The 25,793-nt window shown below is 38.1% G+C and overlaps 3 protein-coding genes across 3 annotated transcripts; 1 reads left to right on the forward strand and 2 right to left on the reverse strand.

The window, feature by feature from the left end:
* Positions 1-328: 328 nt before the first annotated feature.
* Positions 329-3,900, reverse strand: LOC125227378. Its single transcript, XM_048131683.1, has 3 exons — positions 3,737-3,900; positions 2,036-2,109; positions 329-662 (listed from the first exon to the last, which is right to left on the reverse strand). The coding sequence occupies exons 1-3, from the start codon at positions 3,828-3,830 to the stop codon at positions 480-482; spliced, it is 351 nt and encodes a 116-aa protein (XP_047987640.1). The 5' UTR covers positions 3,831-3,900; the 3' UTR covers positions 329-479.
* A 15,207-nt stretch (positions 3,901-19,107) lies between these two features.
* Positions 19,108-20,305, forward strand: LOC125226771. Its single transcript, XM_048130841.1, has 3 exons — positions 19,108-19,287; positions 19,581-19,654; positions 19,991-20,305. Exons 1-3 carry the CDS (start codon positions 19,194-19,196, stop codon positions 20,177-20,179), a joined length of 357 nt encoding a protein of 118 aa, XP_047986798.1. The 5' UTR covers positions 19,108-19,193; the 3' UTR covers positions 20,180-20,305.
* A 3,459-nt stretch (positions 20,306-23,764) lies between these two features.
* On the reverse strand, positions 23,765-25,791 carry LOC125227546. The gene is made up of 3 exons (XM_048131882.1): positions 25,670-25,791; positions 24,841-24,917; positions 23,765-24,111 (listed from the first exon to the last, which is right to left on the reverse strand). Exons 1-3 carry the CDS (start codon positions 25,752-25,754, stop codon positions 23,926-23,928), a joined length of 348 nt encoding a protein of 115 aa, XP_047987839.1. The 5' UTR covers positions 25,755-25,791; the 3' UTR covers positions 23,765-23,925.
* Between the last annotated feature and the right edge of the window lie 2 nt (positions 25,792-25,793).

A 25,793-nucleotide genomic window follows, 5' to 3' on the forward strand; every position in this document is an offset into this window, starting at 1 on the left:
GTTATACTTATTTATGTATGTCTATTTGAATGAGTGTTTTGTGTTGTTTGGTTGTATTTAAATTCTACTTCTCATATTTCTTAGAGCCACCTACCATATATTCTGATTATATTAACTCCAGTACCGAAAGGTTGTCTGGAAGAGATCGCACTTAAGCGATAAGACCGCCTGTTGTTACCTCTGTTTAATTTGTTTTGTTTCTTGTGTATTACTTGTAAACTATGTGAGGTGTGCAATAAAGAGTATTGTATTGTATTGTCGCGTATTCCTTTATAAACAGTAGTGTTATCCAAGACGGGTAGCAAGATAAATATATAAACACCACAACTATTACATCCATGAAAGTTTTAATCAAGAAAGCATGAAGTCTGGTACCCTACACAAAAGGTACTGACAACGTTTAATTTTAAAATTGGAAAATTGAAGTCGCACATCATGTTAACGAGAGAGTAAAAGGGTGATTGAATGGTGAAGAAGGTCTAGCCGCAATACTCGACCATGGGGTTGGCGGTGCAGCCGGCCAGGTCGGCGCAGTACACGCTCACGGGGGACACGGACCCGTCCGCCGGGGGCGTGATCACGGGCGCGGGGTAGTCGTTGTTGGTGTTGTTGCACACGGTTATCTTTTCACCGACGTTGTGCAGGGGAGCAGGGCAATAATTCTGTAACGTGAATAATAATTGAACATAATTGTGTACTAAAGATCTCATGAAAATTAACCAGATACAAAGTAATGGAGTTGTTTATCCCAGATAACCCTAAATGCAAAAATTCTTACCCCCGGATATTTCGGGATATTTTGTGAAATTTTTGAGCAATGCGAGGGTTTAGAAGCAAAATGTGAAACAAAGTTTGCCACCGAGTGGAAATTATACACAACAAGAAGAAGATACTAACAGAATAACTTAAACTGTAAATAGTGAAACTAAATAAAAACCGCCAATTTATATTTATGATTATATATCTTTAGACGTTAAACTCTAGTGAGAGAAACATACATTATTATTATAATTTTTCTACATTTATGATTTAAAATCATCATTTCAAAGTCTACACACCAGCCAGCATAAGAATGAATAAAGAAAACTTGTGTGTTACTTTGTATTTAAAAGAAAAAACGCAACTTTATGAGATATAATTAGTAGTCTGGCTACTTAAATAAAACAAGTTATTTTCATTAGAAGATAAGTCAATCTTAACTTGTTGATTAGAATATTATAGTGCTGCCACACTGCGATGGCGCCAGCGCGATGGCTTGCTGTCCCTGTCACACCGTGCCATGTAACATGTATAACAGCCCGCAGCATAACTAGACGAACTCCACAGCATCGGGGATAGCAAAACATTAAAGTTTTGAATAAAATGTGGATATAATGCAAAATGTAGAATTGATTGACGTATAAATATTAAATAGATTTGACTTAATTTGAGATTATGCTATTCCTATTTTTTGTGTCTGCGTAGTGATTTTTTTTTAGTTCATTCCGGGGGATTTAGTTGAAAACAGATATAACGTACCTACTTAAATTATGTATGTATAAAATGTATACATAGGTACTTATTTAATAAGAATAATAATATTGAGTAATAGTTATTTGTTATACAAGGGGGCAAAGTTGTATTTTAACGCCGAGTGTGGAATTGAAAAACGAGCAAGTGAAAGGATTCTACAGTTGAACCACGAGCGAAGCGAGTGGTTCGAGAATAGAATCCTGAACTTACGAGTTTTTTAACACACGAGAAGTAAAATACATTTGCATACCCTCACTATAGCGAAGAAACTACAACGCAAAAATTGTGTTTATCACTGCTTCCAGTAGTTCCACAGGTGGTAAATCATCTTTATTACTAGATTCACCTACTTTTATAAATTTTAAAGCAGTTAATTTGACTTCATTCAAGGTCAAAGTACTTTACCCAATAGTGGATAAAATGCGTTTTTACCCGCTGGTATTAAACTACAAAACACGTGTTTCCGAGCGAGTGAGGGGACAAATATAATTAAATAAAAATATTTGAGTAAGTAATTTCTTACTTTGAAGTCTATTTGCGACGGCCCGTAGGGTAAACCTACTGCAGCTAGAGGTTGCTCGATGTTTGTTACCTGACCTGTGAAACATAGTAATGATATTAAAATACGCAGAAAAACGTCTCACTGCTTTGCCAGTTCATTCATATACAGATACAAGTAAATCTCGCCTTAATGGCAACCGACTACCCTTGAGTTGCAGGCGTCCATAGGTTACGGTGACCGCTTTCCATCAGGCGGACCGTATACCTGTTTGCCAGTGACGTGGTAAAAAAAACGACAAAGTGGGACGTTTTAATAAACACACTCACATATTATAAAAAGCTTTTGGATGAAAAAGAAAAGCATTAATATTAGTTTAAAACAAACATTTGTTTCAGAAATCTGGTTCCATAATAGTATAGTTAGTGGCTCTAAACTTAATAAATATGTGAGACTCATTTAGTAAAAATAAAATAAAACATTAACACAAAACCAAACAGTAATTTTACAGATCCTCCTCCACTGGCTCCCGGGTCCCTCCTCGTGTGTGGATCCACAAACCGGCCGAGGATTCCAGCCCTGCTCCAGCCTGTCCGCTATCATCCGCAGGGTGCTGTTGCCGCTCTCTCGCACACCTCTTATTAAGTGGTGTCGTCAAGACTACATGCTCCAGGGGTGGAAGTAGGTGGAAGTTGGTACAGTGGCTTATCAGTCAAGAGGAGGAAGCTATGCACACCTCTCTCTACCTTGAGCCTTCGTGGACGTCTCTTTTTGTGGAACGAGTCACTCATCATCATCCTCCTTGCGTTATCCCGGCATTTGCCACGGCTCATGGAAGCCTCGGGTCCGCTTTAACAACCAACCCCAAGATTTGGCGAAGGCACTAGTTTTACGAAAGCGACTGCCATCTGACCTTCCAACCCGAAGGGTAACAAGGCCTTATTGGGATTAGTCCGGTTTCCTCACGATGTTTTCCTTCACCGAATTTATTTAATCGTATGGCATACACAAAAAAACAGGCAGTTATATGAATGTCAGAGAATACACATTAAAATACAATTACAATTTAAACTAACTTAACATTCAGTGAGCTCAGCCACGCAATTGCGTCGGGTGTTAGGCGCAGCAGGTCTTCTGGTGGTCCCGAGTATGAGTTCAGAGGGCATCGCTGAATTATATGCTCCTTAGTTTGGACTTCTTCGCCACACTCGCACATTGCAGAGTCTTTCCACCCCCATTTGTGCAGACAGTAATTGCAGCGGCCGTGACCCGTTCTCAGTCTATTTAAGCGACACCACAATTCCTTCACCGAAAAGCGACTAGCAAATATCAAATGTCATTTCGCACATAAGTTCCGAAAAACTCGTTGGTACGAGCCGGGGTTCGCACGCTCTTACCGCTAGGCCACCAGCGCTTCTTGTGTTTATATTTTGTGGAACGAGTCACTGTCTGCAGATTTTATTCACTTCGTCAAGCAGGCGTCTTATCTTTCATTCTGTAGACCAGTATTTAGTCCAGTCCATTCATCCTTTTAGTTTCCGTCAACTTAAAAATCAAATAGATATTACACCCTGCCGCCTCTGTGTGCTGCACGGCACGAAAAATAATTTAATTTTTGAATCCTATGGTAAATACGTTAATTATTCAGAAATTATACCTTTTGTACAGTCACGCGAAATCTATGTTATAAAAGTAGTATACAATGATGAACTCATTTACTCGTACCTATTATCATTGTCGTGCATCTCTGTACCAGTTGTGCGTCGGCGGCGGCGAGCAGCGCGGCGAGCGCGAACAACGAACAGGCGAGCGGCGACATGGCGGCGGCGGCGGCGGGGAGGCGGGGACGGCGGGGACGGCAAGAGACTCGGCGTGCAACCACGAGCAGAGCAAAGCCTCGCTGATGGATAGTTCTAAGCTTCCTATACTGTCTTTTTATACCACGCGATACGCTTTAGACTCTTTAGAGCCACTAGCGATAGCTAATGGTGAATGCTCCATTTTATCAAATTATACAATTAGAAACGTCCATGGATTAATGTGAATCAAAACTATAATAAGCTAATTAACTCTCCGACGTCAATGCCTGGTTAAACATTATAAGATTAGAGCTATATTTGCTTGAAACGAATTTTGAGCGAGGTCCGATTTTTTTGACGCTGAGTGTATTAGTATGGATGTGACTAGGCGTTGAGTTGCAGGTGTCCATAGGTTACGGTGACCCCTTTCTATCAGGCGGATCATATACTTGTTTGCCACCGACGTGGTATGATAAAAAAACCGGCCAAGAGCGTGTCGGGCCACGCTCAGTGTAGGGTTCCGTAGTTTTTCGTATTTTTCTCAAAAACTACTGAAGCTATCAAGTTCAAAACAATTTTCCTAGAAAGTTTTTATAAAGTTCTACTTTTGTGATTTTTTTCATATTTTTGAAACATATGGTTCAAAAGTTAGAGGGGTGGGGGGACGCACTTTTTTTTCCTTTAGGAGCGATTATTTCCGAAAATATTAATATTATCAAAAAACGATCTTAGTAAACCCTTATTCATTAGACGGACGGACGGACGGACGGACGGACGGACGGACGGACGGACAGACAGACATGGCGAAACTATAAGGGTTCCTAGTTGACTACGGAACCCTAAAAACGGGTTACAGATTTTCATAAGTTTCACTTTTTACCAAAGCCAAACACTAACATATATTTTTTTATGCTAAATTCAAATGCTAGTTTTATTATGTGATAATCTGTGTAACCGGCTTAGTTACTACTACTTAGGGCTCTAGAAATATGAAGCTGGTGGATGTGCCAAAGGGCGTAACATATTGAGATATTTGGAGTTGAAATAATTTTATATTTATATTTATACTTTCAATTTAATCAACATAGTACAGTCAACCAATTGGAACCCTGGGCCACTTCACAACCATGTCAAAATGACAAGCAGTAAGAGATTTCTTACAATGTGATTCATAACGTCACTATGATATAGTTCTACACCTACAGTGGCCTAGGGTTGCAATTGGTTGACTATACATATAATAGTACGAAAAATTATACATACATAAAATATTTTTTTTTATATATTATAAATGGGCTTACTCTTGGCCAAAGTCTAGACATGGCCTACGATGGAGTGAGCTCGCCTAGAAGATACCTGTTCACGCTTGATTTGATTTCAATTTTCTATTTCTATAAACATTATGCATAATATGCGGTTTATTTAGGCTATATAATAAATCTTAGCTCATGCTTCCACGCTCCAGCTATTCGCTGTAGTAACTCGAGGGTAGGTATTCCTCCCGACATTCTTGCCGTCGGACGGCGGGGGCGGGAGACATTTGCCACTTTGTTACAATTAGGGCCTTATCACACTTGCGGTTTAGGGCGAGTTGAAAGTGAAGCGAATTCGCCGCGAGTGCGCAGTGAGTTCGAGTTGAGACGCCATGCTTCATTCGTCAGCAAAATTCATTTCTACCCACTTTCGTTTTTTAAATCGATCTTTGTAACTAGTAGTTTATTATGATTCACGACTGTGGGCAGATGGACAAGCAACAATAATGGCACCGTCGAAAGATTCAAACACTGTTGCAATGGATATCGTGACGCACTCGAGGCGAACTCGCTGCGCGTTCGCTTCGCTTTCAACTCGCTCGCAAATCGCATGTGTGATAAGGCCCTAAAGGTCACTTTCCGGTTTCGACTGCATTGAGTCTAACTGCTGCAAATTAAGTGAACTCATTACTGTCGTAACTTATTGCTAGTAAAATGAATTAAAGGCACTAAATGACACTTAAATAATTAACCTATTTTCCATCGATTAGGTAAAGATAAAAATAAAAATTAGTTTATTGCACATAAACACAAAAACAATTGTTGAAGGATAAGGTTAAATCCATTTGTGCATATATATCCTAATTATTATGAACACAAGTTTCCAGGGGTCCCCGCACTAGGCTAGGCCTGTACCGCGGGCGCGGGAGACCAGTATTGCATTTATGGGTCATGTTTTTCACTGTTTCAAGGTTTAAAAGAAAATAAAAAAATATCGCCTTTCTCTTTTCGTTCGTGTTTCCAAGAAGAAATAACTAAGCAAATAATAAATTACCCACAAACTGGCCACAAGCGGTGGCCAATTCGTATACGACATTGTTGGCGTAGAATTTCAGTAGTAGGAACTTGTATGATGTGACATGGTCTAGCTCAATATCCTAAATTAGTAGAAATAGGGTAATGCCGGGATAAGTGTTCATATTGGCCATAAGGGACATTTATTGTCTAACGAAAGATTTCGTTGTTTTGAATTTTTAGTATCCTGTTCATCATACTTTTTAAGGTTCATTAGAGCATACAATGTAGGTTATAGGAGACAAACGCGTCGAAAATAAAAACAAAAAATAGATTAATTGGAAAAATAACTGAGCCAGACTCTATTGTCAAAATTGAACCAATATTTATTATTGGTTCAAGTGCGCTGTTCTCTTGTAACTGTCACTGTTTGAATTGAGGTCTGGTTTATTTAGATTTTTTTTAAGCCATCCCATCCTATCCCATTTATTTTATGAAAATCAACGTTCAAAGTTTACGGCAAAAGTTATGGTTTACAAAAAAACTATGGCCTTGGCGGGATAATCATTTACCCTAAGTTACATAACACACTGAATTTGTATGATTTATCCTGCCAATGGCTCGGCTTGTATGTTGCCGAGATAAGTTCATTTTGATTTTAGCTAATTTTAGCAAATTGACGACGGATACAGCACTCGCATCAAGATGCAGCAGCAGTGTCGCAGCAGCAAAACAGCCACAGCTGGCATGCGAACTCGACTTACTCTCATTAGTAACCAATTTCCTTATCGCACGTGGATAATTCCAATCCTTGAGCATTTCAAATTCCCGTATAAAATTATCCCATAGAAAACATTTCCGTAAAAAATGTTGCCAAGATCATAAATAAGGCTTGCCTGTCAAAAGTTATCAGATCTCAAGTAGAGTCAAACTATTATAGTCATTCAGAAACCGTACTTGCCTTAGCCGTTTTGTTACTACAAGATTTATCTTGAAGTAGCGAGACAGCTAACATAATAATTATGTTTTGTTTATCTGCGGGCCCAGCACACTATTAGATATAGCCTCTCGCATCGTTGCGTCCTTGACGCACTTGACGCATATACAGATCGTGTGAAAAGGACGCGGCGACGCGATAGGCTATATCACACGGCCGTGCTTGCCCAACTGGTTTATCCGACGACCACCTCGAGAAAAGATAGCTTTGCTTGGCTGGTCTTGGCGGTGGCATTGCCGTGCCTACTGATGTTTTTGTTCCATGGTAATTTTGAATATTATGACCTTCAATAATTAACTGCATCCAATTCACTGTTGACAAGAGAAGTACCTAGCATACTTTATTACCCTTTTCATTTCTAATTGGTTTTTAAGGATAAGATTTTAAGGATGTTTATAATTTTATACACATATTGTTAATTCGATACCATTGTTTAATTACAATGCCATGGAACTAATTGTATAAAGTATTGAAGATTTTATATTGGGTATGTTGAGTAGGAAGAGCGGGGTGCGTGGTATAAAAGGACGACAGTGGTGGCATAGCAGTATCCATCAGCGAGGCTTTGCTCTGCTTGTGGTTGCACGCCGAGTCTCTTGCCGTCCCTGCCGCCCCCGCCTCCCCGCCGCCGCCGCCATGTCGCCGCTCGCCTGTTCGTTGTTCGCGCTCGCCGCGCTGCTCGCCGCCGCCGACGCACAAATGGTACAAAGATGCTCCACAAAAATAATAGGTAAGTCCATTATTATATCATACTTTAATTACATAGCTTTCGTGTGACTGCACTAAAAGGTATATTTAATACCTTAAGATTTTAAAAATAAAATTAAAACGTAGAGCAGGTAATGCCCTTTTCCGTGCCATGGCGCAAACAGAGAGGCAGCACCCGCCAGGTTGTAATATCTATTTATCGGATTGTAAAATGAAGTACATATTTAAATGGAATTTAAAAGGAAGGATATACTGGTCTAAAACAGACGGCTGCTTGAAATTCTGCAGAGAATGACTCGTTGTACAAAAAGCGACATCCAAGACGGCTCGGGTCGAAAGATGCTTTTACTAGTCCCGAATGTACCGATGCAGTTCAGTTCGTCTAGTTATACTTACTCAAATATATATATATATATATATATATTTAATTCTACTTTACTCAATATTCTTATGTATATACATACATTATAGCTGTTTTCATGAAAATCTCCCGGAGTGAAACTAAAAAAAAATGACTACGCAGACACAAAAAAAATACGAGTAGTAAATCGACAAGAGAACAAAGAAATTTCATAAAAAAATTAAGTTGATGTCCGCAGCCTTTTAAGTGACGGTCTTGAATCATTAATGTTATGTACATGAATTGATGGATTTTATTTATTTTGGCGATTAACAGTTAGTATGGGGTCTCATTTCGTATAATCAATTCAAATCAAAATTGTTGGAGTGCCATTATGACCTATTTATTCAATAAATTTAAAGGTCTCAAAGGTATTATTTTAGTCTCATGCATTAAGAATATCATTAATTTAATACACAAATCCACACAAACACGAATTCAATGCAATATTTTTCAAAATTCGAATCTAAAATTTATTACACGACTGAATACAACATCAGCAAACTCGCATTGAACGTTATTGAGTCGTCTAAGCATTATTACCTCTCGTCACTAGATGGAGTGACTGTGCATAACGTACGTGATACAATTAGAATAGCCACTTGAGTGCGGGCTAGTCATACGCTTAAAAAACCAGTGTAAGGGCGCTCTCCGGAACCATGATCTTCTTACGCGTCTGGACGGCACATTTTAGACTGGTTACGTAGCCGTATTCAACTCGTGTGCACTCCGTAACCACATGGTTTCGTTAATGAAACTTATGAATGAATGGCGTTGTTGGTAAAACGAAAAGCAATATGTGAAGCCTGGCGTCCACTAAGCGATTAGTCACTAATGCACGCACTTTCATAACAAATTCAGAAGGCGAATTAACCCTTAAGAGGATACGATACCGAAGCACGAATTCAAATTTGAGATTTTTAGGTCTTTATCGCCGTCGCGCTGACGGGGGTGGAACCCACAGAGAGGCCCCGCACGCACACAACCGCGTCCGCCGCCGGCGCAAGTAGCTACTCGCGATCGAGCGCTCTCTATATTTCTCTAGTTTCGGACTTCTGATGCGACCGAGCGGCACCGCCCCCGACTGCGCGATGGCAATAAACACAAAAATCACAAATGAATTCGTGCTTGCCTACCTTATCGTGTTAGTTCTTCATTATTAATAAATCATTTTAATTGTTGAATGTTCTCACATATCTGCATATCGCCGTCGACTGAACTGGCTTCCTGTCCGGGAACGGAGGTCCTTGCGAATTCTCTCCACATTATACTCTGTGTTATTTGACCCGTGTGCGCCAGACTATCTCAGATCTAGATTTAATTTCATAACCGCCCGAACAGGTTGCACTCTTCGCGAATCCCGTAGTCTCAAGCTTGCAGTTCCTTCTCACCGTACTGGATTTGTCTCTAACTCCTTTACCGTTCAGGCGATCCGGCTTTGGAATGATCTTCCGCTTGAGATCAGAAAGGCGCAAACTAAGCTCTCATTTAAGCGCATGTTGCGCAAGCATTTTTTTGACAAGCTCACTGGTTAATTTGTTTATCGTAGGCATAGTATTCTTTGCACTGGGTACATAAAATATGTAGTATATATATGTATATATATATATATATATATATGTAAGTTTATGTAATTTTATAGATATATATGTGTGTATAGTTTATTATTGACAATATGTATTATTTGCTACATTTATGTTTCATTTTCAGTTACCTTTTTTTTTTTTAAGCCTGCACCCACTACTCTGTCTGTTTAGCCTGTTGGTTGACTGGTAGAGAATGTCATTAGGCATTAAGTCCGCCATTTGTACTTTATTTGTTATATTGTGCAATAAAGTTTAAAATAAATAAATAAATAAATGTTGATTAGAACTGTTATCTGGGACATTTTTATTTTTGTCAAAGTTGTACGTCCACCCGACTTTTTTTGAATTTGGAAATTTTTATGTGGTTTCCACTCAGAATCGTGAACTCTTTCACTCCTAATAGGAAAAAGAAGTCTCCCAAGTTTTTTCCCATTCCGTTACCAATTTAAGGGTTCCGTAGTCGACTAGGAACCTTTATAGTTTCGCCATGTCTGTCTGTCCGTCCGTCCGTCCGTCCGTCCGTCCGTCCGTCCGTCCGTCCGTCCGTCCGTCCGCGGATAATCTCAGTAACCGTAAGCACTAGAAAGCTGAAATTTGGTACTAATATGTATATCAATCACGCCAACAAAGTGCAAAAATAAAAAATGGAAAAAAATGTTTTATTAGGGTACCCCCCCTACATGTAAAGTAGGGGCTGATATTTTTTTTCATTCCAACCTCAACGTGTGATATATTGTTGGATAGGTATTTAAAAATGAATAAGGGTTTACTAAGATCGTTTTCTGATAATGTTAATATTTTCGGAAATAATCGCTCTTAAAGGAAAAAAAGTGCGTTCCCCCCTCTAACTTTTGAACCATATGTTTAAAAATTATGAATAAAATTACAAAAGTAGAACTTTATAAAGACTTTCTAGGAAAATTGTTTTGAACTTGATAGGTTCAGTAGTTTTTGAGAAAAATACGGAAAACTACGGAACCCTACACTGAGCGTGGCCCGACACGCTCTTGGCCGGTTTTTTTTTCCTACGTTTTGTATGGCAGTAACGGAATGGAAGGTTTGAAAAATGTATGGATATCTTAAGACATTTTTTTTACTTCCTATCAGGCAGGATCGAAAGACCTTGAGATTCTGAGTATGAATCGCGTAAAAAACACCCATGTTACAAAAAAACAGGGGTGAACAACTTTAAAAAAAATGGCTCATCTGGCCGGCAGCCATATGTAACAGATAATAGTAATTATGTGTTGAAATGAAATGAAAATGAAATATTTATTTTTCAAGTAGGCATATTACAATGAACATGTGAACGTCAAGTTTCAGTAAATAACTAATTTCGGTGTTTTTCTCAATTTCATGAGTAAAAATTACTCTAGACAATGAAATAAAACTATGGAAACGTTAATTAATCCGTTTCCATAATTTTATCTCATGAGTAACTATCGCGGTAACCGAAGACAATATTACTCTAGAAAATGTTTTGTCAAATACCTAGCTACATTACCTTTTATTTTTTATATTAAGTACATGTATTTGTTTACTTAATAATATACATTTCCATATTTATACATTGAAATAGATATCATACACGAAAGGAAAAACGACACCGACGACGGTTTTTTTCCCACATTTCTAATTAACTACGCGCCTGCTTTCGAGTGCTTTAAATTTTAATAAACCAACTCATTCTTTGATTGGGGGCTCGGGCCTCTCAAGGTCAGTGCAAATGTGATGCGTAGAATAGGTACTAGTATAGGTAGGTAGGGGCGCGGGGCGCGGGGCTCTTGTTCATTCACATCCGCTTGCATGTGTCGCGGATAGAGCGAGTACGTAAGCGGCGAGCACACATACTAACCGCGCGGAGGCCGTTTGCCACCCTGATGTATACCTCTATGTACCTAAATGAATTTATTAGTGTGAGAGACCCTTACGAATAACATTCAAGTTAGTGTCAAGTGATTGACTGCACATGTCAAAACAAAAAACATTAGGAATTGGTCACACACGTGTTCAGTAATTATCTTTGGTAAAGGCAGTCACACACATGTTCAGTAATTATCTTTATTTTTTTAATAACTCGATAACCGTAAGAGTTAAGTTTCTTAGAGACATTAAATTCATTTGATCTTCCCTTAAAGTTATCAGAATTCAATAAAAACAGTGTGTATAACAAATAACAATTTTATTTACATGATTTATTTTAACTTGCATTAATATGCTGTTCTCGAACATATTGTATCGATAAACTACCTCTCTAGTCGATCTGTGTCGATACTAACCCAACGAAGTAACTTTTCTAAGACGTCACCAGGTCACCACTCACCACGCGTCCTTTTCTTTAGGGAGCTATAGAAAAGGATACCTATAGTTTTCTTTGTTCTTATTTACTGACAGACTTGTTTGACAGATTATATCAATTTATAGAGCAATCAATTTGATTAGTGAAACTAAATAATTTGTTATTCATGTTACCTACTTAAAACTGGAGTTTTAACATTTGGTATATAAACAACAATGTGCCACAGGACTCATAATAAAACGGCTCAACATAATTTTTAAGAAAAAAAAACCGTCGCCTTTCGGTTTCTGGTGAAAGCTACTTGCGAATGTTGGATTATGTAGAAATGTGTAAGTATTTTTTAAAACTGCTTTTAATGCTTCAATTATTAGATGGCAACACAAATGAATATACGTATAACGTTAAGGTTTGAGGAGTTTCCTCAATTCCTCACGAATCCGATTACATTATAAGAAATCGAAGCTTGACAAACTTTGACTTGAAAACTCAATATGCTTAACAAACATAACTAAATAAATGTCACTGTTTTGGACTTAAATGCAAGCTTTTCTTCCAAAAATACCAAAGTCACTATGAGTGTGCCGTTCAGATTTGAGGAGTTCGGTTCTGACTATCATCAGCAGTTCCACTGCACCAAATGTTACTGTTCTGGACGTAAGTGCATGCTGTTCTTATAAAAATACCAAAGTCACTATAAGCGTGCCGTTCAGATTTGAGGAGTTCGGTTCTGACCATCATCAGCAGTTCCACTGTACCAAATGTCACTGTTCTAGACGTAAGCGCATGCTGTTCTTATAAAAAATCGGCCAAGAGCGTGTCGGGCCACGCTCAGTGTAGGGTTCCGTAGTTTTCCGTATTTTTCTCAAAAACTACTAAACCTATCAAAATCAAAATAATTTTCCTAGAAAGTCTTTATAAAGTTCTATTTTTGTGATTTTTTTCATATTTTTTAAACATATGGTTCAAAAGTTAGAGGGGGGGGGGGGGGGGGGGGGGACGCACTTGTTTTTCCTTTAGGAGCGATTATTTCCGAAAATATTAATATTATCAAAAACCGGCCAAGAGCGTGTCGGGCCACGCTCAGTGTAGGGTTCCGTAGTTTTCCGTATTTTTCTCAAAAACTTCTGAACCTATCAAGTTCAAAACAATTTTCCTAGAAAGTCTTTATAAAGTTCTACTTTTGTGATTTTTTTCATATTTTTTGAACATATGGTTCAAAAGTTAGAGGGGGGGGACGCACTTTTTTTTCCTTTAGGAGCGATTATTTCCGAAAATATTAATATTATCAAAAAACGATCTTAGTAAATCCTTATTCATTTTTAAATACCTATCCAACAATATATCACACGTTGGGGTTCGAATGAAAAAAAAAAATCAGCCCCCACTTTACATGTATGGGGGGTACCCTAATAAAACATTTTTTCCCATTTTTTATTTTTGCACTTTGTCGGCGTGATTGATATACATATTGGTACCAAATTTCAGCTTTCTAGTGCTAACGGTTACTGAGATTATCCGCGGACGGACGGACGGACGGACGGACGGACGGACAGACAGACATGGCGAAACTATAAGGGTTCCTAGTTGACTACGGAACCCTAAAAACGATCTTAGTGAACCCTTATTAATTTTTAAATACCTATCCAACAATATATCACACGTTGGGGTTGGAATAAAAAAAATATCAGCCCCCACTTTACATGTAGGGGGGGGGGTACCCTAATAAAACATTTTTTTTCCATTTTTCATTTTTGCACTTTGTTGGCGTGATTGATATACATATTGGTACCAAATTTCAGCTTTCTAGTGCTAACGGTTACTGAGATTATCCGCGGACGGACGGACGGACGGACGGACGGACGGACGGACGGACGGACGGACAGACAGACATGGCGAAACTATAAGGGTTCCTAGTTGACTACGGAACCCTAAAAATGGCAAAGTCACTATAAGCGTGCCGTTCAGGTTTGAGGAGTTTAGGTTCTGGCCATCATCAGCAGTTCCACTGCACCAAATGTCACTGTTCTGGACGAAAGTGCATGCTGTTCTTATTAAAATACCAAAGTCACTATAAGCGTGCCGTTCAGATTTGAGTAGTTCGGTTCTGACCATCATCAGCAATTCCACTGCACCAAATGTCACTGTTCTGGACGAAAGTGCATGCTGTTCTTATAAAAATACCAAAGTCACTATAAGCGTGCCGTTCAGATTTGAAGAGTTCCGTTCTGGCCATCATCAGCAGTTCCACTGCAACAAATGTCACTTATCCGTACCCAAATGCATGCTGTTCCTTTAAAAACACAAAAATCAGCATATGTATGCCTTTCAGATTCGAGGAGTTCCCTCGATTTCTCCAGGATCCCATCTTCAGAACTGGGTTTTGAGAAAAATGGGACCAATCTGTATGCATATACATTCAATCAAAAAAATTTTTTTCAAAATCGGTCCAGAAGCGACGGAGATATCGAGGAACAAACATTAAAAAAAATAAAAAAAAAAACATACAGACGACTTGATAACCGTCCTTCTCTTCTTGAGAGATGAGGCGACGGTTAAAAATAATACCAATAATAATAGGTGCGTGCTATATTTTACTCAGCAGCCGGCGTAGCCGAATGGCAATTGTCGACACCATATGCCGAAAGAAATGTAGTCTAGCTCTGTCGCGCAAGTACGCAACAGCTATAATTAGAGGTAGATAGATACAACGAAACAAATATTATCGTGAGCACGTGTGCATTCGACTACGCACACTGATGAGCGGACCCAGCGCGTACGTACATTGCGCACCACCTGCACGCACACTGGAGTGGTGAATATTTGCATGTTGCACTCGGTGGCAAACGCCAATATTACTTTGTATTTTGGTAATAGCAATAACATAATTAGGTTATTCTTAATATAGCATTTAAAACTATTTTTGAAACTTATTTAATTATTACAATCATATCTGAATATATTACACCACAAAAATCTCACCTAAGGAACCGACTTCTGGAAGAGAACCCAGGATGCTGGCGGCGTTGCCCTTTTGCACCGATAGACTGTTTTTGGGCAAAGGATCACTCTGCCATGTAGTCTCCAGAGACGTAGTATTTAATGTTCAATTATTATTCTCATTACAGAATTTATGCGGATCAGCCATGATTAACGTCGGTGAAAAGATAACCGTGTGCAACAAGTCCCTGAACGACTACCCCGCGCCCGTGATCTCGGCGCCGGACGACGGCTCCGTGTCCCCCGTGAGCGTGTACTGCGCCGACCTCGCCGGCTGCACCGCCGAGCCCATGTCAGAGTCCTGCAACTTTAATTATTAGACCTTCTTCGCCATCCTGCTTCCTTTCTCTTTAAAACGTGCTAAGTTACTTAATTTTCAATTGTAAAAAATATTTCATGCATTCTACTTGATTAAAATTTTCATGGCCCTAATGATTGTGTTTAATCAAACCTGTTTTCATTGATTTCCGTTAAATTTAAGGGTAATAGGTTGTAATTGACCTAAAGAACCTTGCCTTAGTTATTAACAATGTCGAGACTAATTGTCACGAAAGGAGTCCGATAGTCTCCTCCTGTAGCCCATTAACCAGTCCATCGCAAAACAATAGCCTTATGACCTTAGTTCCCATCAACACAAAAGTGTTGCACTGCAATTGTCTTTGCACCTGGTGGAGAACATCTTCGGGTGTATCACATTGTGCGCTCGGGGATGGTATCCGCCACGTGTATCCCTTGCATTTAGATTAAAATATCTTATAGGGCCTCTGTGGTGTTGGCTTCATCCCCACGCATGCCGCACAAAGGTCCGGGACCCCATGGTCCCGAGATATGGAAAAGACAAACAAATAATTTAATAAGTAAGGGAAGGTTCTTTGGGTCAATTACAATTAATTTCTCTAAGAAACTAGAGACTCATCTCTTACCTACTGTTATCGACTTAACGGGAGAGGAAAATCGAAAAAGGTGGATAGACAGCGTCAGAGATAATATGAAACGAAAACAAGTTAATGGTGAGATGACGGGAGATACGATACGTCTCTGTATGGTAGACAAGACACGCTGGGCCGACCCCAAATGACTGGGATAAGCGCAAGTGTGAGGAAACGAGATGATACTGTGATAAAAACAATTTTAGGTTCTTCCCTGCGACATAAACTATGTCAATGTCAATTTGACTTAATTTTATTTGGTTTAGTATGAGTCACTTATGTAACAAAAATGACTAGTAACATAAGCAGGAGATTTCCAGTGGTATGATTTGTCCTTAGGACTCAAGGATGGATGAGCCATCACAAACATTTTTGATGTAAGTTTGAGGGGAACTGACTTCCAACCTTTCAAGATAAATATCTTATTAAAGCTACAAAGACATGTTTAGCATCATTTTTGTACAATTCGAGGATACTAAATTAATTTCTGATTTTATATTGGTACAATCCTGAAATAAAAAAACGTGAAACGCATGAAAGTAACTTACTTAAATCCTCTTTTAGCTCGAACTGTTTTCTCAAATTTTGTTTTTAAAAGAGTTAGTAAAAAATCGTAATAGTCATACTTTTATGTACCCAAAAGGAGGTGGATATGGAGAACCAATAATGGCTGAACCTATTACTGTAGGTAACTATCAAACTATTAGCGGGAAAAAGGAAGGGAAGGTAACGGTAACGTGTTGCAACTCCTTCGATACCAACGAGGCTTGCCGAGTGGCCTAAGTAAAGTACGACACTTTTATAGCCTTCATAATGTTACGATTGTATACTATACTTTTTCTACGACAGCCAAATACATACCGAAAAAACTGACAGAGGCCAGCGGTGACCGTAGAGCTGGCAGCTTCCTCTCCCAAAGAATAAGCCTAGCGATACAGCGAGAAAATGTTGCCAGTGTCTACGGCACCATGCCTAAAGAGTTCACCTAGTTTTTAATATTTTTAATTTAGTTAGGTATTTATTTTTAGATTAAGGTTTAGTTTATGATGAGTATTATTGTTTTTATTTATACAATAAATTGTATACGTTTATAATACATACCTATTCGAGAATAATAATATGGGAAGTCCTTACTTACCTAATTCATATATGGGAATGAATGAATGGGAATATTTGTGTTGATCTTAGAGCATTCTGTCTACAATGTTGATGGCGAGAACTTGTTGCAAAATTTTTCTAAATATGCCTACAACCTACAACACGGTTTCAGAGAAAGTTGAAACATTTTTTTGCAATTTCCATGTCATACAACAAACATTATAACATTAATCACATTTATAGCGCGCTTCATCCGACTTTTCAGGTAACAAATTGTCAGTCACTTTGAGCGCCATAGCCTTGATTTCTTCGGGAGTACATTGTTCATCAGAATCAATCGTAATAACTTAAGTTTTTGCACAATAACGTCGACCCATAATAAACTACAAAACACTGAAATTCAGTTCAGTTTTTAAAATTAAATGAGTAAAAGAAAAATAAATTATTCACGACACGAAACCGCTATGATGGCGTCCCAACCGGAAGTCCAAAAACACTGAAATAGTTTCGTCAAAAGTTTACAAATGTCAAACATGCCATAGACAAGAGAAATTGAAAATAAGCCGGTTTTCAGTTACGAAAAATGTGCTTGCGTTCAAGAATATTTAAATGTCGAATGTAAAATTATTTGATAGACTTATGATGTTTACCTTTGTTGTACAATATCTAATATGCAAAACGTATTTCAGTTTATTTTTCATCTTGATTTAAATTATGAACCGAACTATTATATTATTTATAATGACTTATTACTGCAAAGTAAATGAAAACATACCTGATAAATGGAAGTTATACTTTAAAAAAAAACAGAACTCTTATATTTATATGATTACTGCTAGCAGTAATCATATTAACCTATAGACAAATAGACTTTCTTATAGTTACTCAAAAAAAAAAAAATCTAACTGACAGATGGAGTAGAAAAAGTAAATTTGATTATTATACTTGATTTCACTTTTAACTATTTCTAAATAGTTATTTTAATTTTTTATACATATATTATAAAACAAATGGTTCCATAAATGTGTTAGTTAAATCGCTTATTATTCAAATAACATTTAATAACATAAGTAATACTAACTTCGTCCTCTGACTCATTGCCCAAAACAGAGGACAATCCAGCTTATTTGCTATCATGTTTAGAATACTGATGTTACTGCCACGCACTCTATCAAGCAGTGAGGCAGTTTTCTTGCGCCTCACAGCATCGAAACCATCTGTGCGCGCCTCTGCAAACTATTTATAAAGTGTCATGTGAATATTATGTAAAATGTATTAAAATAAAGATTTAAATTGCATTTATTTTATTTTGTTCGGTGCAAGGCGTGAATAACTCGATGAATTCGTCGTATCTGTTTCAATCTATAATTTATTTATACTAGTGTGATTACTTGAAAAAGAACAAATCAAATAATATTCATTAAAATAATTTGATTTGTTCCCTAGTTCTCTAATATGTTTTGTTTATCAGCGGGGCGAGACATCTAGTTGTCTGGGCCATAGCCTGTCGCATGCGGTGCATTCTTGACGCACATACAGATCGTGCGAAAAGGACGCGGCGACGCGATAGGCTATATCACACGGCCATGCTTGCCCACCTGGTTTATCCGACGACCACTTCGAGAAAAGATAGCTTTGCTTGACTGATCTTGGCGTTGGAATTACCATGCCCACTAATGTTTTTATTACATGCCATATTATGACTTTCAATAATTAACAGCATCCAATTCACTGTAAAAGCGACATTTTCGTGAAATGAAAAAGCCCCCAAATAAAATTGAAAACAAAAAAAATTGTCAAGAAAAGTACCTAGCATACTTTATTACCCTTTTCATTTCTAATTGGTAAAGATTTTAAGGATGTTTATAAAATTTTATACACATATTGTTAATTCGATACCATTGTTTAATTACAATGCCATGGAACTAATTGTATAAAGTATTGAAGATTTTATATTGGGTATGGTAAGAGCGGGTGCGTGGTATAAAAGGACGACAGTGGTGGCATAGCAGTATTCCATCAGCGAGGCTTTGCTCTGCTCGTGGTTGCACGCCGAGTCTCTTGCCGTCCCCGCCGTCCCCGCCCCCGCCGCCGCCGCCGCCATGTCGCCGCTCGCCTGTTCGTTGTTCGCGCTCGCCGCGCTGCTCGCCGCCGCCGACGCACAAATGGTACAAAGATGCTCCACAAAGACAATAGGTAAGTTCATTATTATATCATACTTTAATTACATTGCTTTCGTGTAACTGTTATAAAAGGTATATTTAATACCATAAGATTTTAAAAATAAAATTAAAACGCATAGCAGATATTGACCTTTTCCGTGATATGACGCAAACAGAGAGGCGGCACCCTTTAGGGTGTAGTATATTGACGGACTCAAGTGAAGTATTTAATGGAATTTAAAAGGAAGAAAATGCCGAATAAAGGAAGTAATTGGGTATCAATCCAAAATCTTAGGTCAATCTTAATATTATTATTATATTTCACAGGTCCAGTAACTCTCTACCAGCAACCTGTGGCTTCAGAAGGTTTACCCTACGGGCCGTCGCAAATAGACTTCAAAGTAAGAATGTTTTACTAGTCCCGAATGAACCGATGCAGTTCAGTTCGTCTAGATATACTTACTCAAATATTTTGTTTATTATACAGCTGTTTTCATCAAATTGACATATTGTGTTGTGATGACGAATTTTGCGCCTTCCGCCGGATGGGGCACCGTGCCGCACGCAACCGGGCACGGCAGTAAACGCGGCACCGTGTCATGGCATGACCGTACCGTGACACGTTGACGGCACCGCGCCATGACACCATGGACGGCACCTCACCATGGACATGTGTCCAGGTCCTTAGGTTGTTTTCAACTCTGAGTATCTATGCTCAATTATTATTCTCGTTACAGAATTTATGCGGAGCACCTATGACTAACGTTGGTGAAAAGATAACCGTGTGCAACAAGACCCTGAACGACTACCCCGCGCCCGTGATCTCGGCGCCGGACGACGGGTCCGTGTCCCCCGTGAGTGTGTACTGCGCCGACCTCGCCGGCTGCACCGCCGAGCCCATGTCAGAGTCCTGCGACTTTTATTAGACCTTGTTCGCCATCCTGATTCCGTTCTCTTTAAAATGCTTCGCAAAATCACTTAATTTCCAATATAATTTATTCCAGATATCAGATTTCATGCATTCTATTTGATTAAAATTTTAATGGCCCTAATGATTGTGTTTATAATGATTGTGTAATGATAATCAAACCTGTTTTCGTTGATTTCCGTTATCTTTAAGGGAAGGTTCTTCGGGTCAATTACAAATAATTTCTATGAGAAACTAGTGACTCATCTCTTACTATTAACGGGAGAAGAAAAGGATGGATGGAAGGAGGATGGACAGTGTCAGAGATAATATGGAACGAAAACAAGTCAATGGTGAGATCACGGGTGATAGAGATGTATGCAAGAATAAGACACGCTGCGCCGACACCAAGTGACTGGTATAAGCGCAAGTGAATTATGGAGTGTGTGGAAACGATATGATACTGCTATATTTTTGGGATAAAAACAATCGTAGGTTGCGAAAACCGAGCGACTTTTACTAAACCTTAAAGTCGATTTTCTGGACCAGTATAAGGTGCCCTCTTGGTGGTTAAAAGGTTGTTCATTAATTACCGGGCACTCGGTTTATCTTACTGAAGTTAGTAACGTTTTTGTACAATTCCAGGATGCTAAATTAATTTCTTTATTATAAATAAGTAACTCTCTTAAATCTTCTTTTAGCTTGATCTGCTGTATCAATTTAGTAAAAATTTTGTTTTTAAAAGAGTTCCGAAGAAGAGCGTAAAAAAGTTCTTATATCTGCGATCTTACTACTTTAATATAGTCAAAAGAGAGGTGGGTATGGAGCACCAATAGTGGCTGAACCTGTTACTGTAGGTCGAACTATTAGCGGGGAAGGACAAAATAGCTAATATATATTACTCCGAAAAAATCCTTTTATAAGGAAAGGAAGGTATAGGTTTGTTGTTTAAATGAAAGTTATTCAGGCAAACACAGACAGAAATGTGAATCTTTGCGTGCCGTGTTCGAAATCCGAGCAAAGCTCGGTCGCCCAGGTACTAATGATTAAAAAAAATCTATTAAATATATTTCAGACCAAAGTCCATACAGTGAGGAATAAACCATCTTTAAAAACTTATTCTAATTATTATGTTTACAACCAAAGCGGAACTCTAATTATTACAAGCGAATAAGAAATACGATTTGCTATTTTGAGTAGGTAAAACTTCTTATGCGACTTCCAACTGAGCGTAACACGTAACGTAAAGCGATAGTTCTTTAAAATAAGCATCATAATTTCACCACTCTACGTATAAGTAGTAGGCACACACGGTTTCATATTTATAATTTGGATGTTTTTTTAAACCTAAACGTTTAAAAAAACATCCCCTATACCCTATAATTAACCGCCTTCCAAATCTCAAAGGAAGGGGTTCTCAATTCGTTTTTTAATGTTTGTTCCTCGATGTCTCCGTCGTTACTGGACCGATTTTGAAAATTTTTTTTTTTGATTGAATGTATATGCATACAGATTGGTCCCATTTTTCTCAGAACCCAGTTCTGGTGGTGGGATCCTGGTGAAATCGAGGGAACTCCTCAAATCTGAAAGGCATACATATCGACGTTGGAAAGGCTAATTGACTAACGTGCCTTTTGCAAACTTTACAGGAGAGCCAAAATAAACTTTTTTTTTTAAATAAAAATCATAACTTTTATTTATCTATTATACAATAAAACGACGTACTACGAAGTTGGAGGTCTTTGTGTTGTTTATTTGATCAATATGATTGTATTCCGATATATGTACGTATTGTACGTATTTACGAAATAAAGTGCGCGTCAGACAATTGTCATTTTTTCAAAGCCAGGATAAAGTTCTAACCACCATATTCATAGTTTTTTAGGGAACGGATACTTAACTTATGCAACTATTAGCTTTAAAACCCAACCCAAAAGAACATATAATAAGACGTTTCAAACAAAAGTAGAATCGAAGAAAATGCATAACAGCCACTAGCTAACATTATGAAACACTGGTATAACAGCTAAAAAGGCACTTCACCAAAAACTAACACCTGTTTTTAGAAACTGTCATACTGAAAACTATTGTATTTGTCATGAAAGAATCTTTAATTAAGTTAAACTTATTTGTGCAAGATATTGTAAGTGTATGTATGCACTTTTGAAACACAATACAACAATTTCACTTAAAAAAACAGCATTGTGTCATACATTCAAATTGTTTATTAGCGGTTCAAAAAATATAAAATTAGAAAAGTGTTTAGGTAAACCACCTAAGCCACTATTTCGCCGGTTGGGATAAACGACTAACGTGCAGTTTTTGACTGCCGCGGTTCTGGTTAAACGGCTAACGTGCAGTTCTTTACTACCGCGGTTCTAGAAAAATGGTTAACGTATAATCATAACATTTTTTGATTCCGGTAAAATGACTTATAAACTAAAACATATAAAATTACACTAAACGTAACTGACTAACATCCAAACAAGTATTTTTGGCTTTAACATATAGCCAGTATCTCAATAATTTGTCAAAAAAGTGTTAAGTACCTAATACCTATCAAAAGTTTCATTGCCAGTGTACAAGACACTGGTTTATAATTTTTTTGCGTTTATACATTATCTGATCCGATATCGGATGTACTTAGGACCGATATCCCATACATTTAAGCCGCCACCTTTGATTTACCTTTAAATCCTTCTTACATCCGATATTGGATCGGATAATGTGAAAACGCACTAAGTACCACCGTGGCTTAGTTGAAAGTGGTCGGCTTCGTACCCTGGAGGTCGCAGGTTCAAATCTAACAAAATATAACTTTTTAAAGATTATTTACTGGATCTCATTTTTAACTAAGTATTTATAAATTTATATTTATAAATTGCCCTGTGAATATGGGGTGTTCTGTGATATTATGTAATGTATTAAAATAAAAATTTCATTGCATTTATTTTATTTAATTCAGTGCAAGTAGTCGTAAGGACGGAACCAAACTGAAGTTCAGTTCAGTGAGCGCGACCAATATGGCGGAGGCGGCGGCGGCGGAGACGGCAAGAGCATGCCGGTGACGCCGATACCGTTAAAAGTATACTTATGAGCTCCTTCGTAGGTGCACTTTAGAAAGGTTCGATTCAAGTCAGTTAATGCAATGTCTTAACTCATTCTATTAAATTAAATGTGTTATATTATAGCCTGTGTGGTGACGGGTTAAGAATTTCACCACCCCCTTTCTTCCCGTGAGTGGCGTGAGTGTCGTAGAAGGCGACTATGGGATATGGGTTAAATTGTGGTGTGGGCGAGAGGCTGGCAACCTGTCACTGCAATGCCACAGTTTCGTTTTCTTTTAACCCCTTGTTTGCCAAGAGTGGCCCTGAGGCTTTGGTGGTTTCATGTGCTCTGCCTACCCCTTTATGGGATGCAGGCGTGATTGTATGTATGTATGTATGTATATTATAGCCTACAAACAGAGATGGAATGAAACTGTTTTTTCGTCAGCGTCGCATAAGTTTGGTGCTGTTTTTTTTGTTTCTTTGTAAAAAAACGATTCTATTTATTTATATTTATTATGTAAGTGAAAATAGGGAGATAATGAAGAAAGAAGAAAATATTTTCACACTGTATTGATCGGATTCAGGTTTTGATATCAATATGATACGGCCTCTTTACCGATTGGTGCACAAAATGCTCTGTCACTCACATTCACGCGTAAGATGAATTACGAGAGTTTCTAGGTCATATCATAATGATTCAAAAACAAGTTAGTTCTTATCCGCAGTATTGCACGACGGACACGTAGCCGCCTCGCGGGCACCCGTCGGGGCACTTGACGTCCACGGGCGAGATCGTGTTGGCGTACACCAGGTACACGTCGGGCGCCAGGCCGTTCTGATCGCTGTTGCACGCCGTCACGTAGTTGCCCCTGGCTACTCCTTTTAGTTGTTGTAGACACCACTGCAAAAGAGACAAATTGATATTTTACTATTCTGCAGTTAGACTTATAATTATTGGCGGGGAGGTAGATCACCTCATTGATTTTTGCCGAGCTCCTGATATTTTTACGCAACTACCTATACAACTTTGACATCCACTCTATTCATTTTTAACCCCCGACGCAAAAACGACTGGGTGTTATAAGTTTGACGTGTCTGTCTGTCTGTCTGTATGTCTGTCTGTCTGTGTGTGTGTGTCTGTCTGTGGCATCGTAGCTCTCGAACGGATGAACCGATTTTGATTTAGTTTTTTTTTGTCTGAAAGCTGTTAGTGTTAGCCATGTTTCATAAAAATCGGTCAACTATGACGTGGTCGGGGGTTTTTTCAAAATTTTAATTTTATGGTTAGGTTATACTATGATGATGCATGTATCTGTAAAAAAACACATAGGAAAAATATAATAAAAATCTGATCAACGATTTCTTACAACGCATCTAACTAACGCAAGTTATGATTTTGAGCAATATTTCAAGAACTAATAGTATACACATATTTTTACAGGATTTTGATGTAGGAGTAGGTATCTGCTTGTGGTTTCATTCATTTAATTATTAAAATATCAACCAATCTTCAATTTTAAAAAGGGAGGTAATCTCAAATACCTGCAAAGCAACATTGACATAGGTTTCACCTTTTTTCTAATATACAGCCCCGATAATATGGTGTTTAAAGTAGGAAAAAAGTATTTACATCATCAATAGTGACTCGCCCACCTCCAGCAGGAAACTGAACTGCTTCGGAGATTATTGGAATCGAAGTTGTTATGCCTGTAAAAAAATAGATAAGTACTTATAAACTAACATTTTTAACTTTATTTCAGATAAGTTTTAAGAAACGAGTTAACATAACACAACACTACGAGTGACAAACTTCATCACATTTTTAAGGACTAAGTATGTATTAGGTATGTTTCAACTGCCTTTTTCTTTAAATAGTTTTTAATTTAGATTCAGATTCAGAAACCTCTTTCAAGCACAATCTTAAACAGTATCTACTTGAATCTCAACTAAATTATTAACACTAAGCGGCCACATTTGCATTTATTTACATTATATAAATATTATGTTCTGTCAGTAAATACACACACACTTTTTCTATCACGTCCAAACATAGTTTCTATATAAGTGCTATTTACGTTCTGTTTAGTTATAAGACTTAGTTATTAATTTTCTGGGTGGCCTGAAAACCAGTGCCGCGTCTATAAGACACGGTATTCGCTGAGTGGCATCCTATTTGGTGTACTAGTTATTAAGAATTACTTGTTGTTTTTATTATGTATCTCTTTGCCAAATAAATATTTACTATTCTATTCTATTCTATTTTATAAAAAGATGAATGGCTAAACATTAAATCAAAAACTATTACCCGAAATTAAAGAGAATTGATATAGATCATTATTATCAAGTAATGTTATTTAATCGTGATCGGCCTGTGACTTTAAATATGTATATGTATACAAAACGCGAGACCTTTGTATATATCATGCTTAAATATCCCACATTCTGCTGCATATAGTTACCGAAGAGCACAGATTTGCAGTTCTGCTGAGCGCGGGCGGCGGCGAGGAGCGCGGCGAGCGCGAGCAGCAGGCGGGCGGGCGACATGGCGGCGGCGGCGGCGGAGTGGTGCAGAGTCGGCGCCGC

This window comes from Leguminivora glycinivorella, chromosome 6 (assembly GCF_023078275.1).
Source record: "Leguminivora glycinivorella isolate SPB_JAAS2020 chromosome 6, LegGlyc_1.1, whole genome shotgun sequence".
In the NCBI taxonomy this organism is placed as follows: Eukaryota; Metazoa; Arthropoda; class Insecta; order Lepidoptera; family Tortricidae; genus Leguminivora; species Leguminivora glycinivorella.

Bases quoted from the DNA above. Each gene is read 5' to 3' on its own strand.
- LOC125227546 (XM_048131882.1), bottom strand. From the start codon at position 25,754: ATGTCGCCCGCCCGCCTGCTGCTCGCGCTCGCCGCGCTCCTCGCCGCC. The intron at 24,918-25,669 runs GTAACTATATGC...ATTTTTTTACAG, and splicing joins CTGCAAATCTGTGCTCTTCG to GCATAACAACTTCGATTCCA. The intron at 24,112-24,840 runs GTAAATACTTTT...TCTCTTTTGCAG, and splicing joins GGCGAGTCACTATTGATGAT to TGGTGTCTACAACAACTAAA.
- LOC125227378 (XM_048131683.1), bottom strand. From the start codon at position 3,830: ATGTCGCCGCTCGCCTGTTCGTTGTTCGCGCTCGCCGCGCTGCTCGCC. The intron at 2,110-3,736 runs GTACGAGTAAAT...TATGTTTCACAG, and splicing joins ATGCACGACAATGATAATAG to GTCAGGTAACAAACATCGAG. The intron at 663-2,035 runs GTAAGAAATTAC...TTCACGTTACAG, and splicing joins CGTCGCAAATAGACTTCAAA to AATTATTGCCCTGCTCCCCT.
- LOC125226771 (XM_048130841.1), top strand. From the start codon at position 19,194: ATGTCGCCGCTCGCCTGTTCGTTGTTCGCGCTCGCCGCGCTGCTCGCC. The intron at 19,288-19,580 runs GTAAGTTCATTA...TATATTTCACAG, and splicing joins ATGCTCCACAAAGACAATAG to GTCCAGTAACTCTCTACCAG. The intron at 19,655-19,990 runs GTAAGAATGTTT...TTCTCGTTACAG, and splicing joins CGTCGCAAATAGACTTCAAA to AATTTATGCGGAGCACCTAT.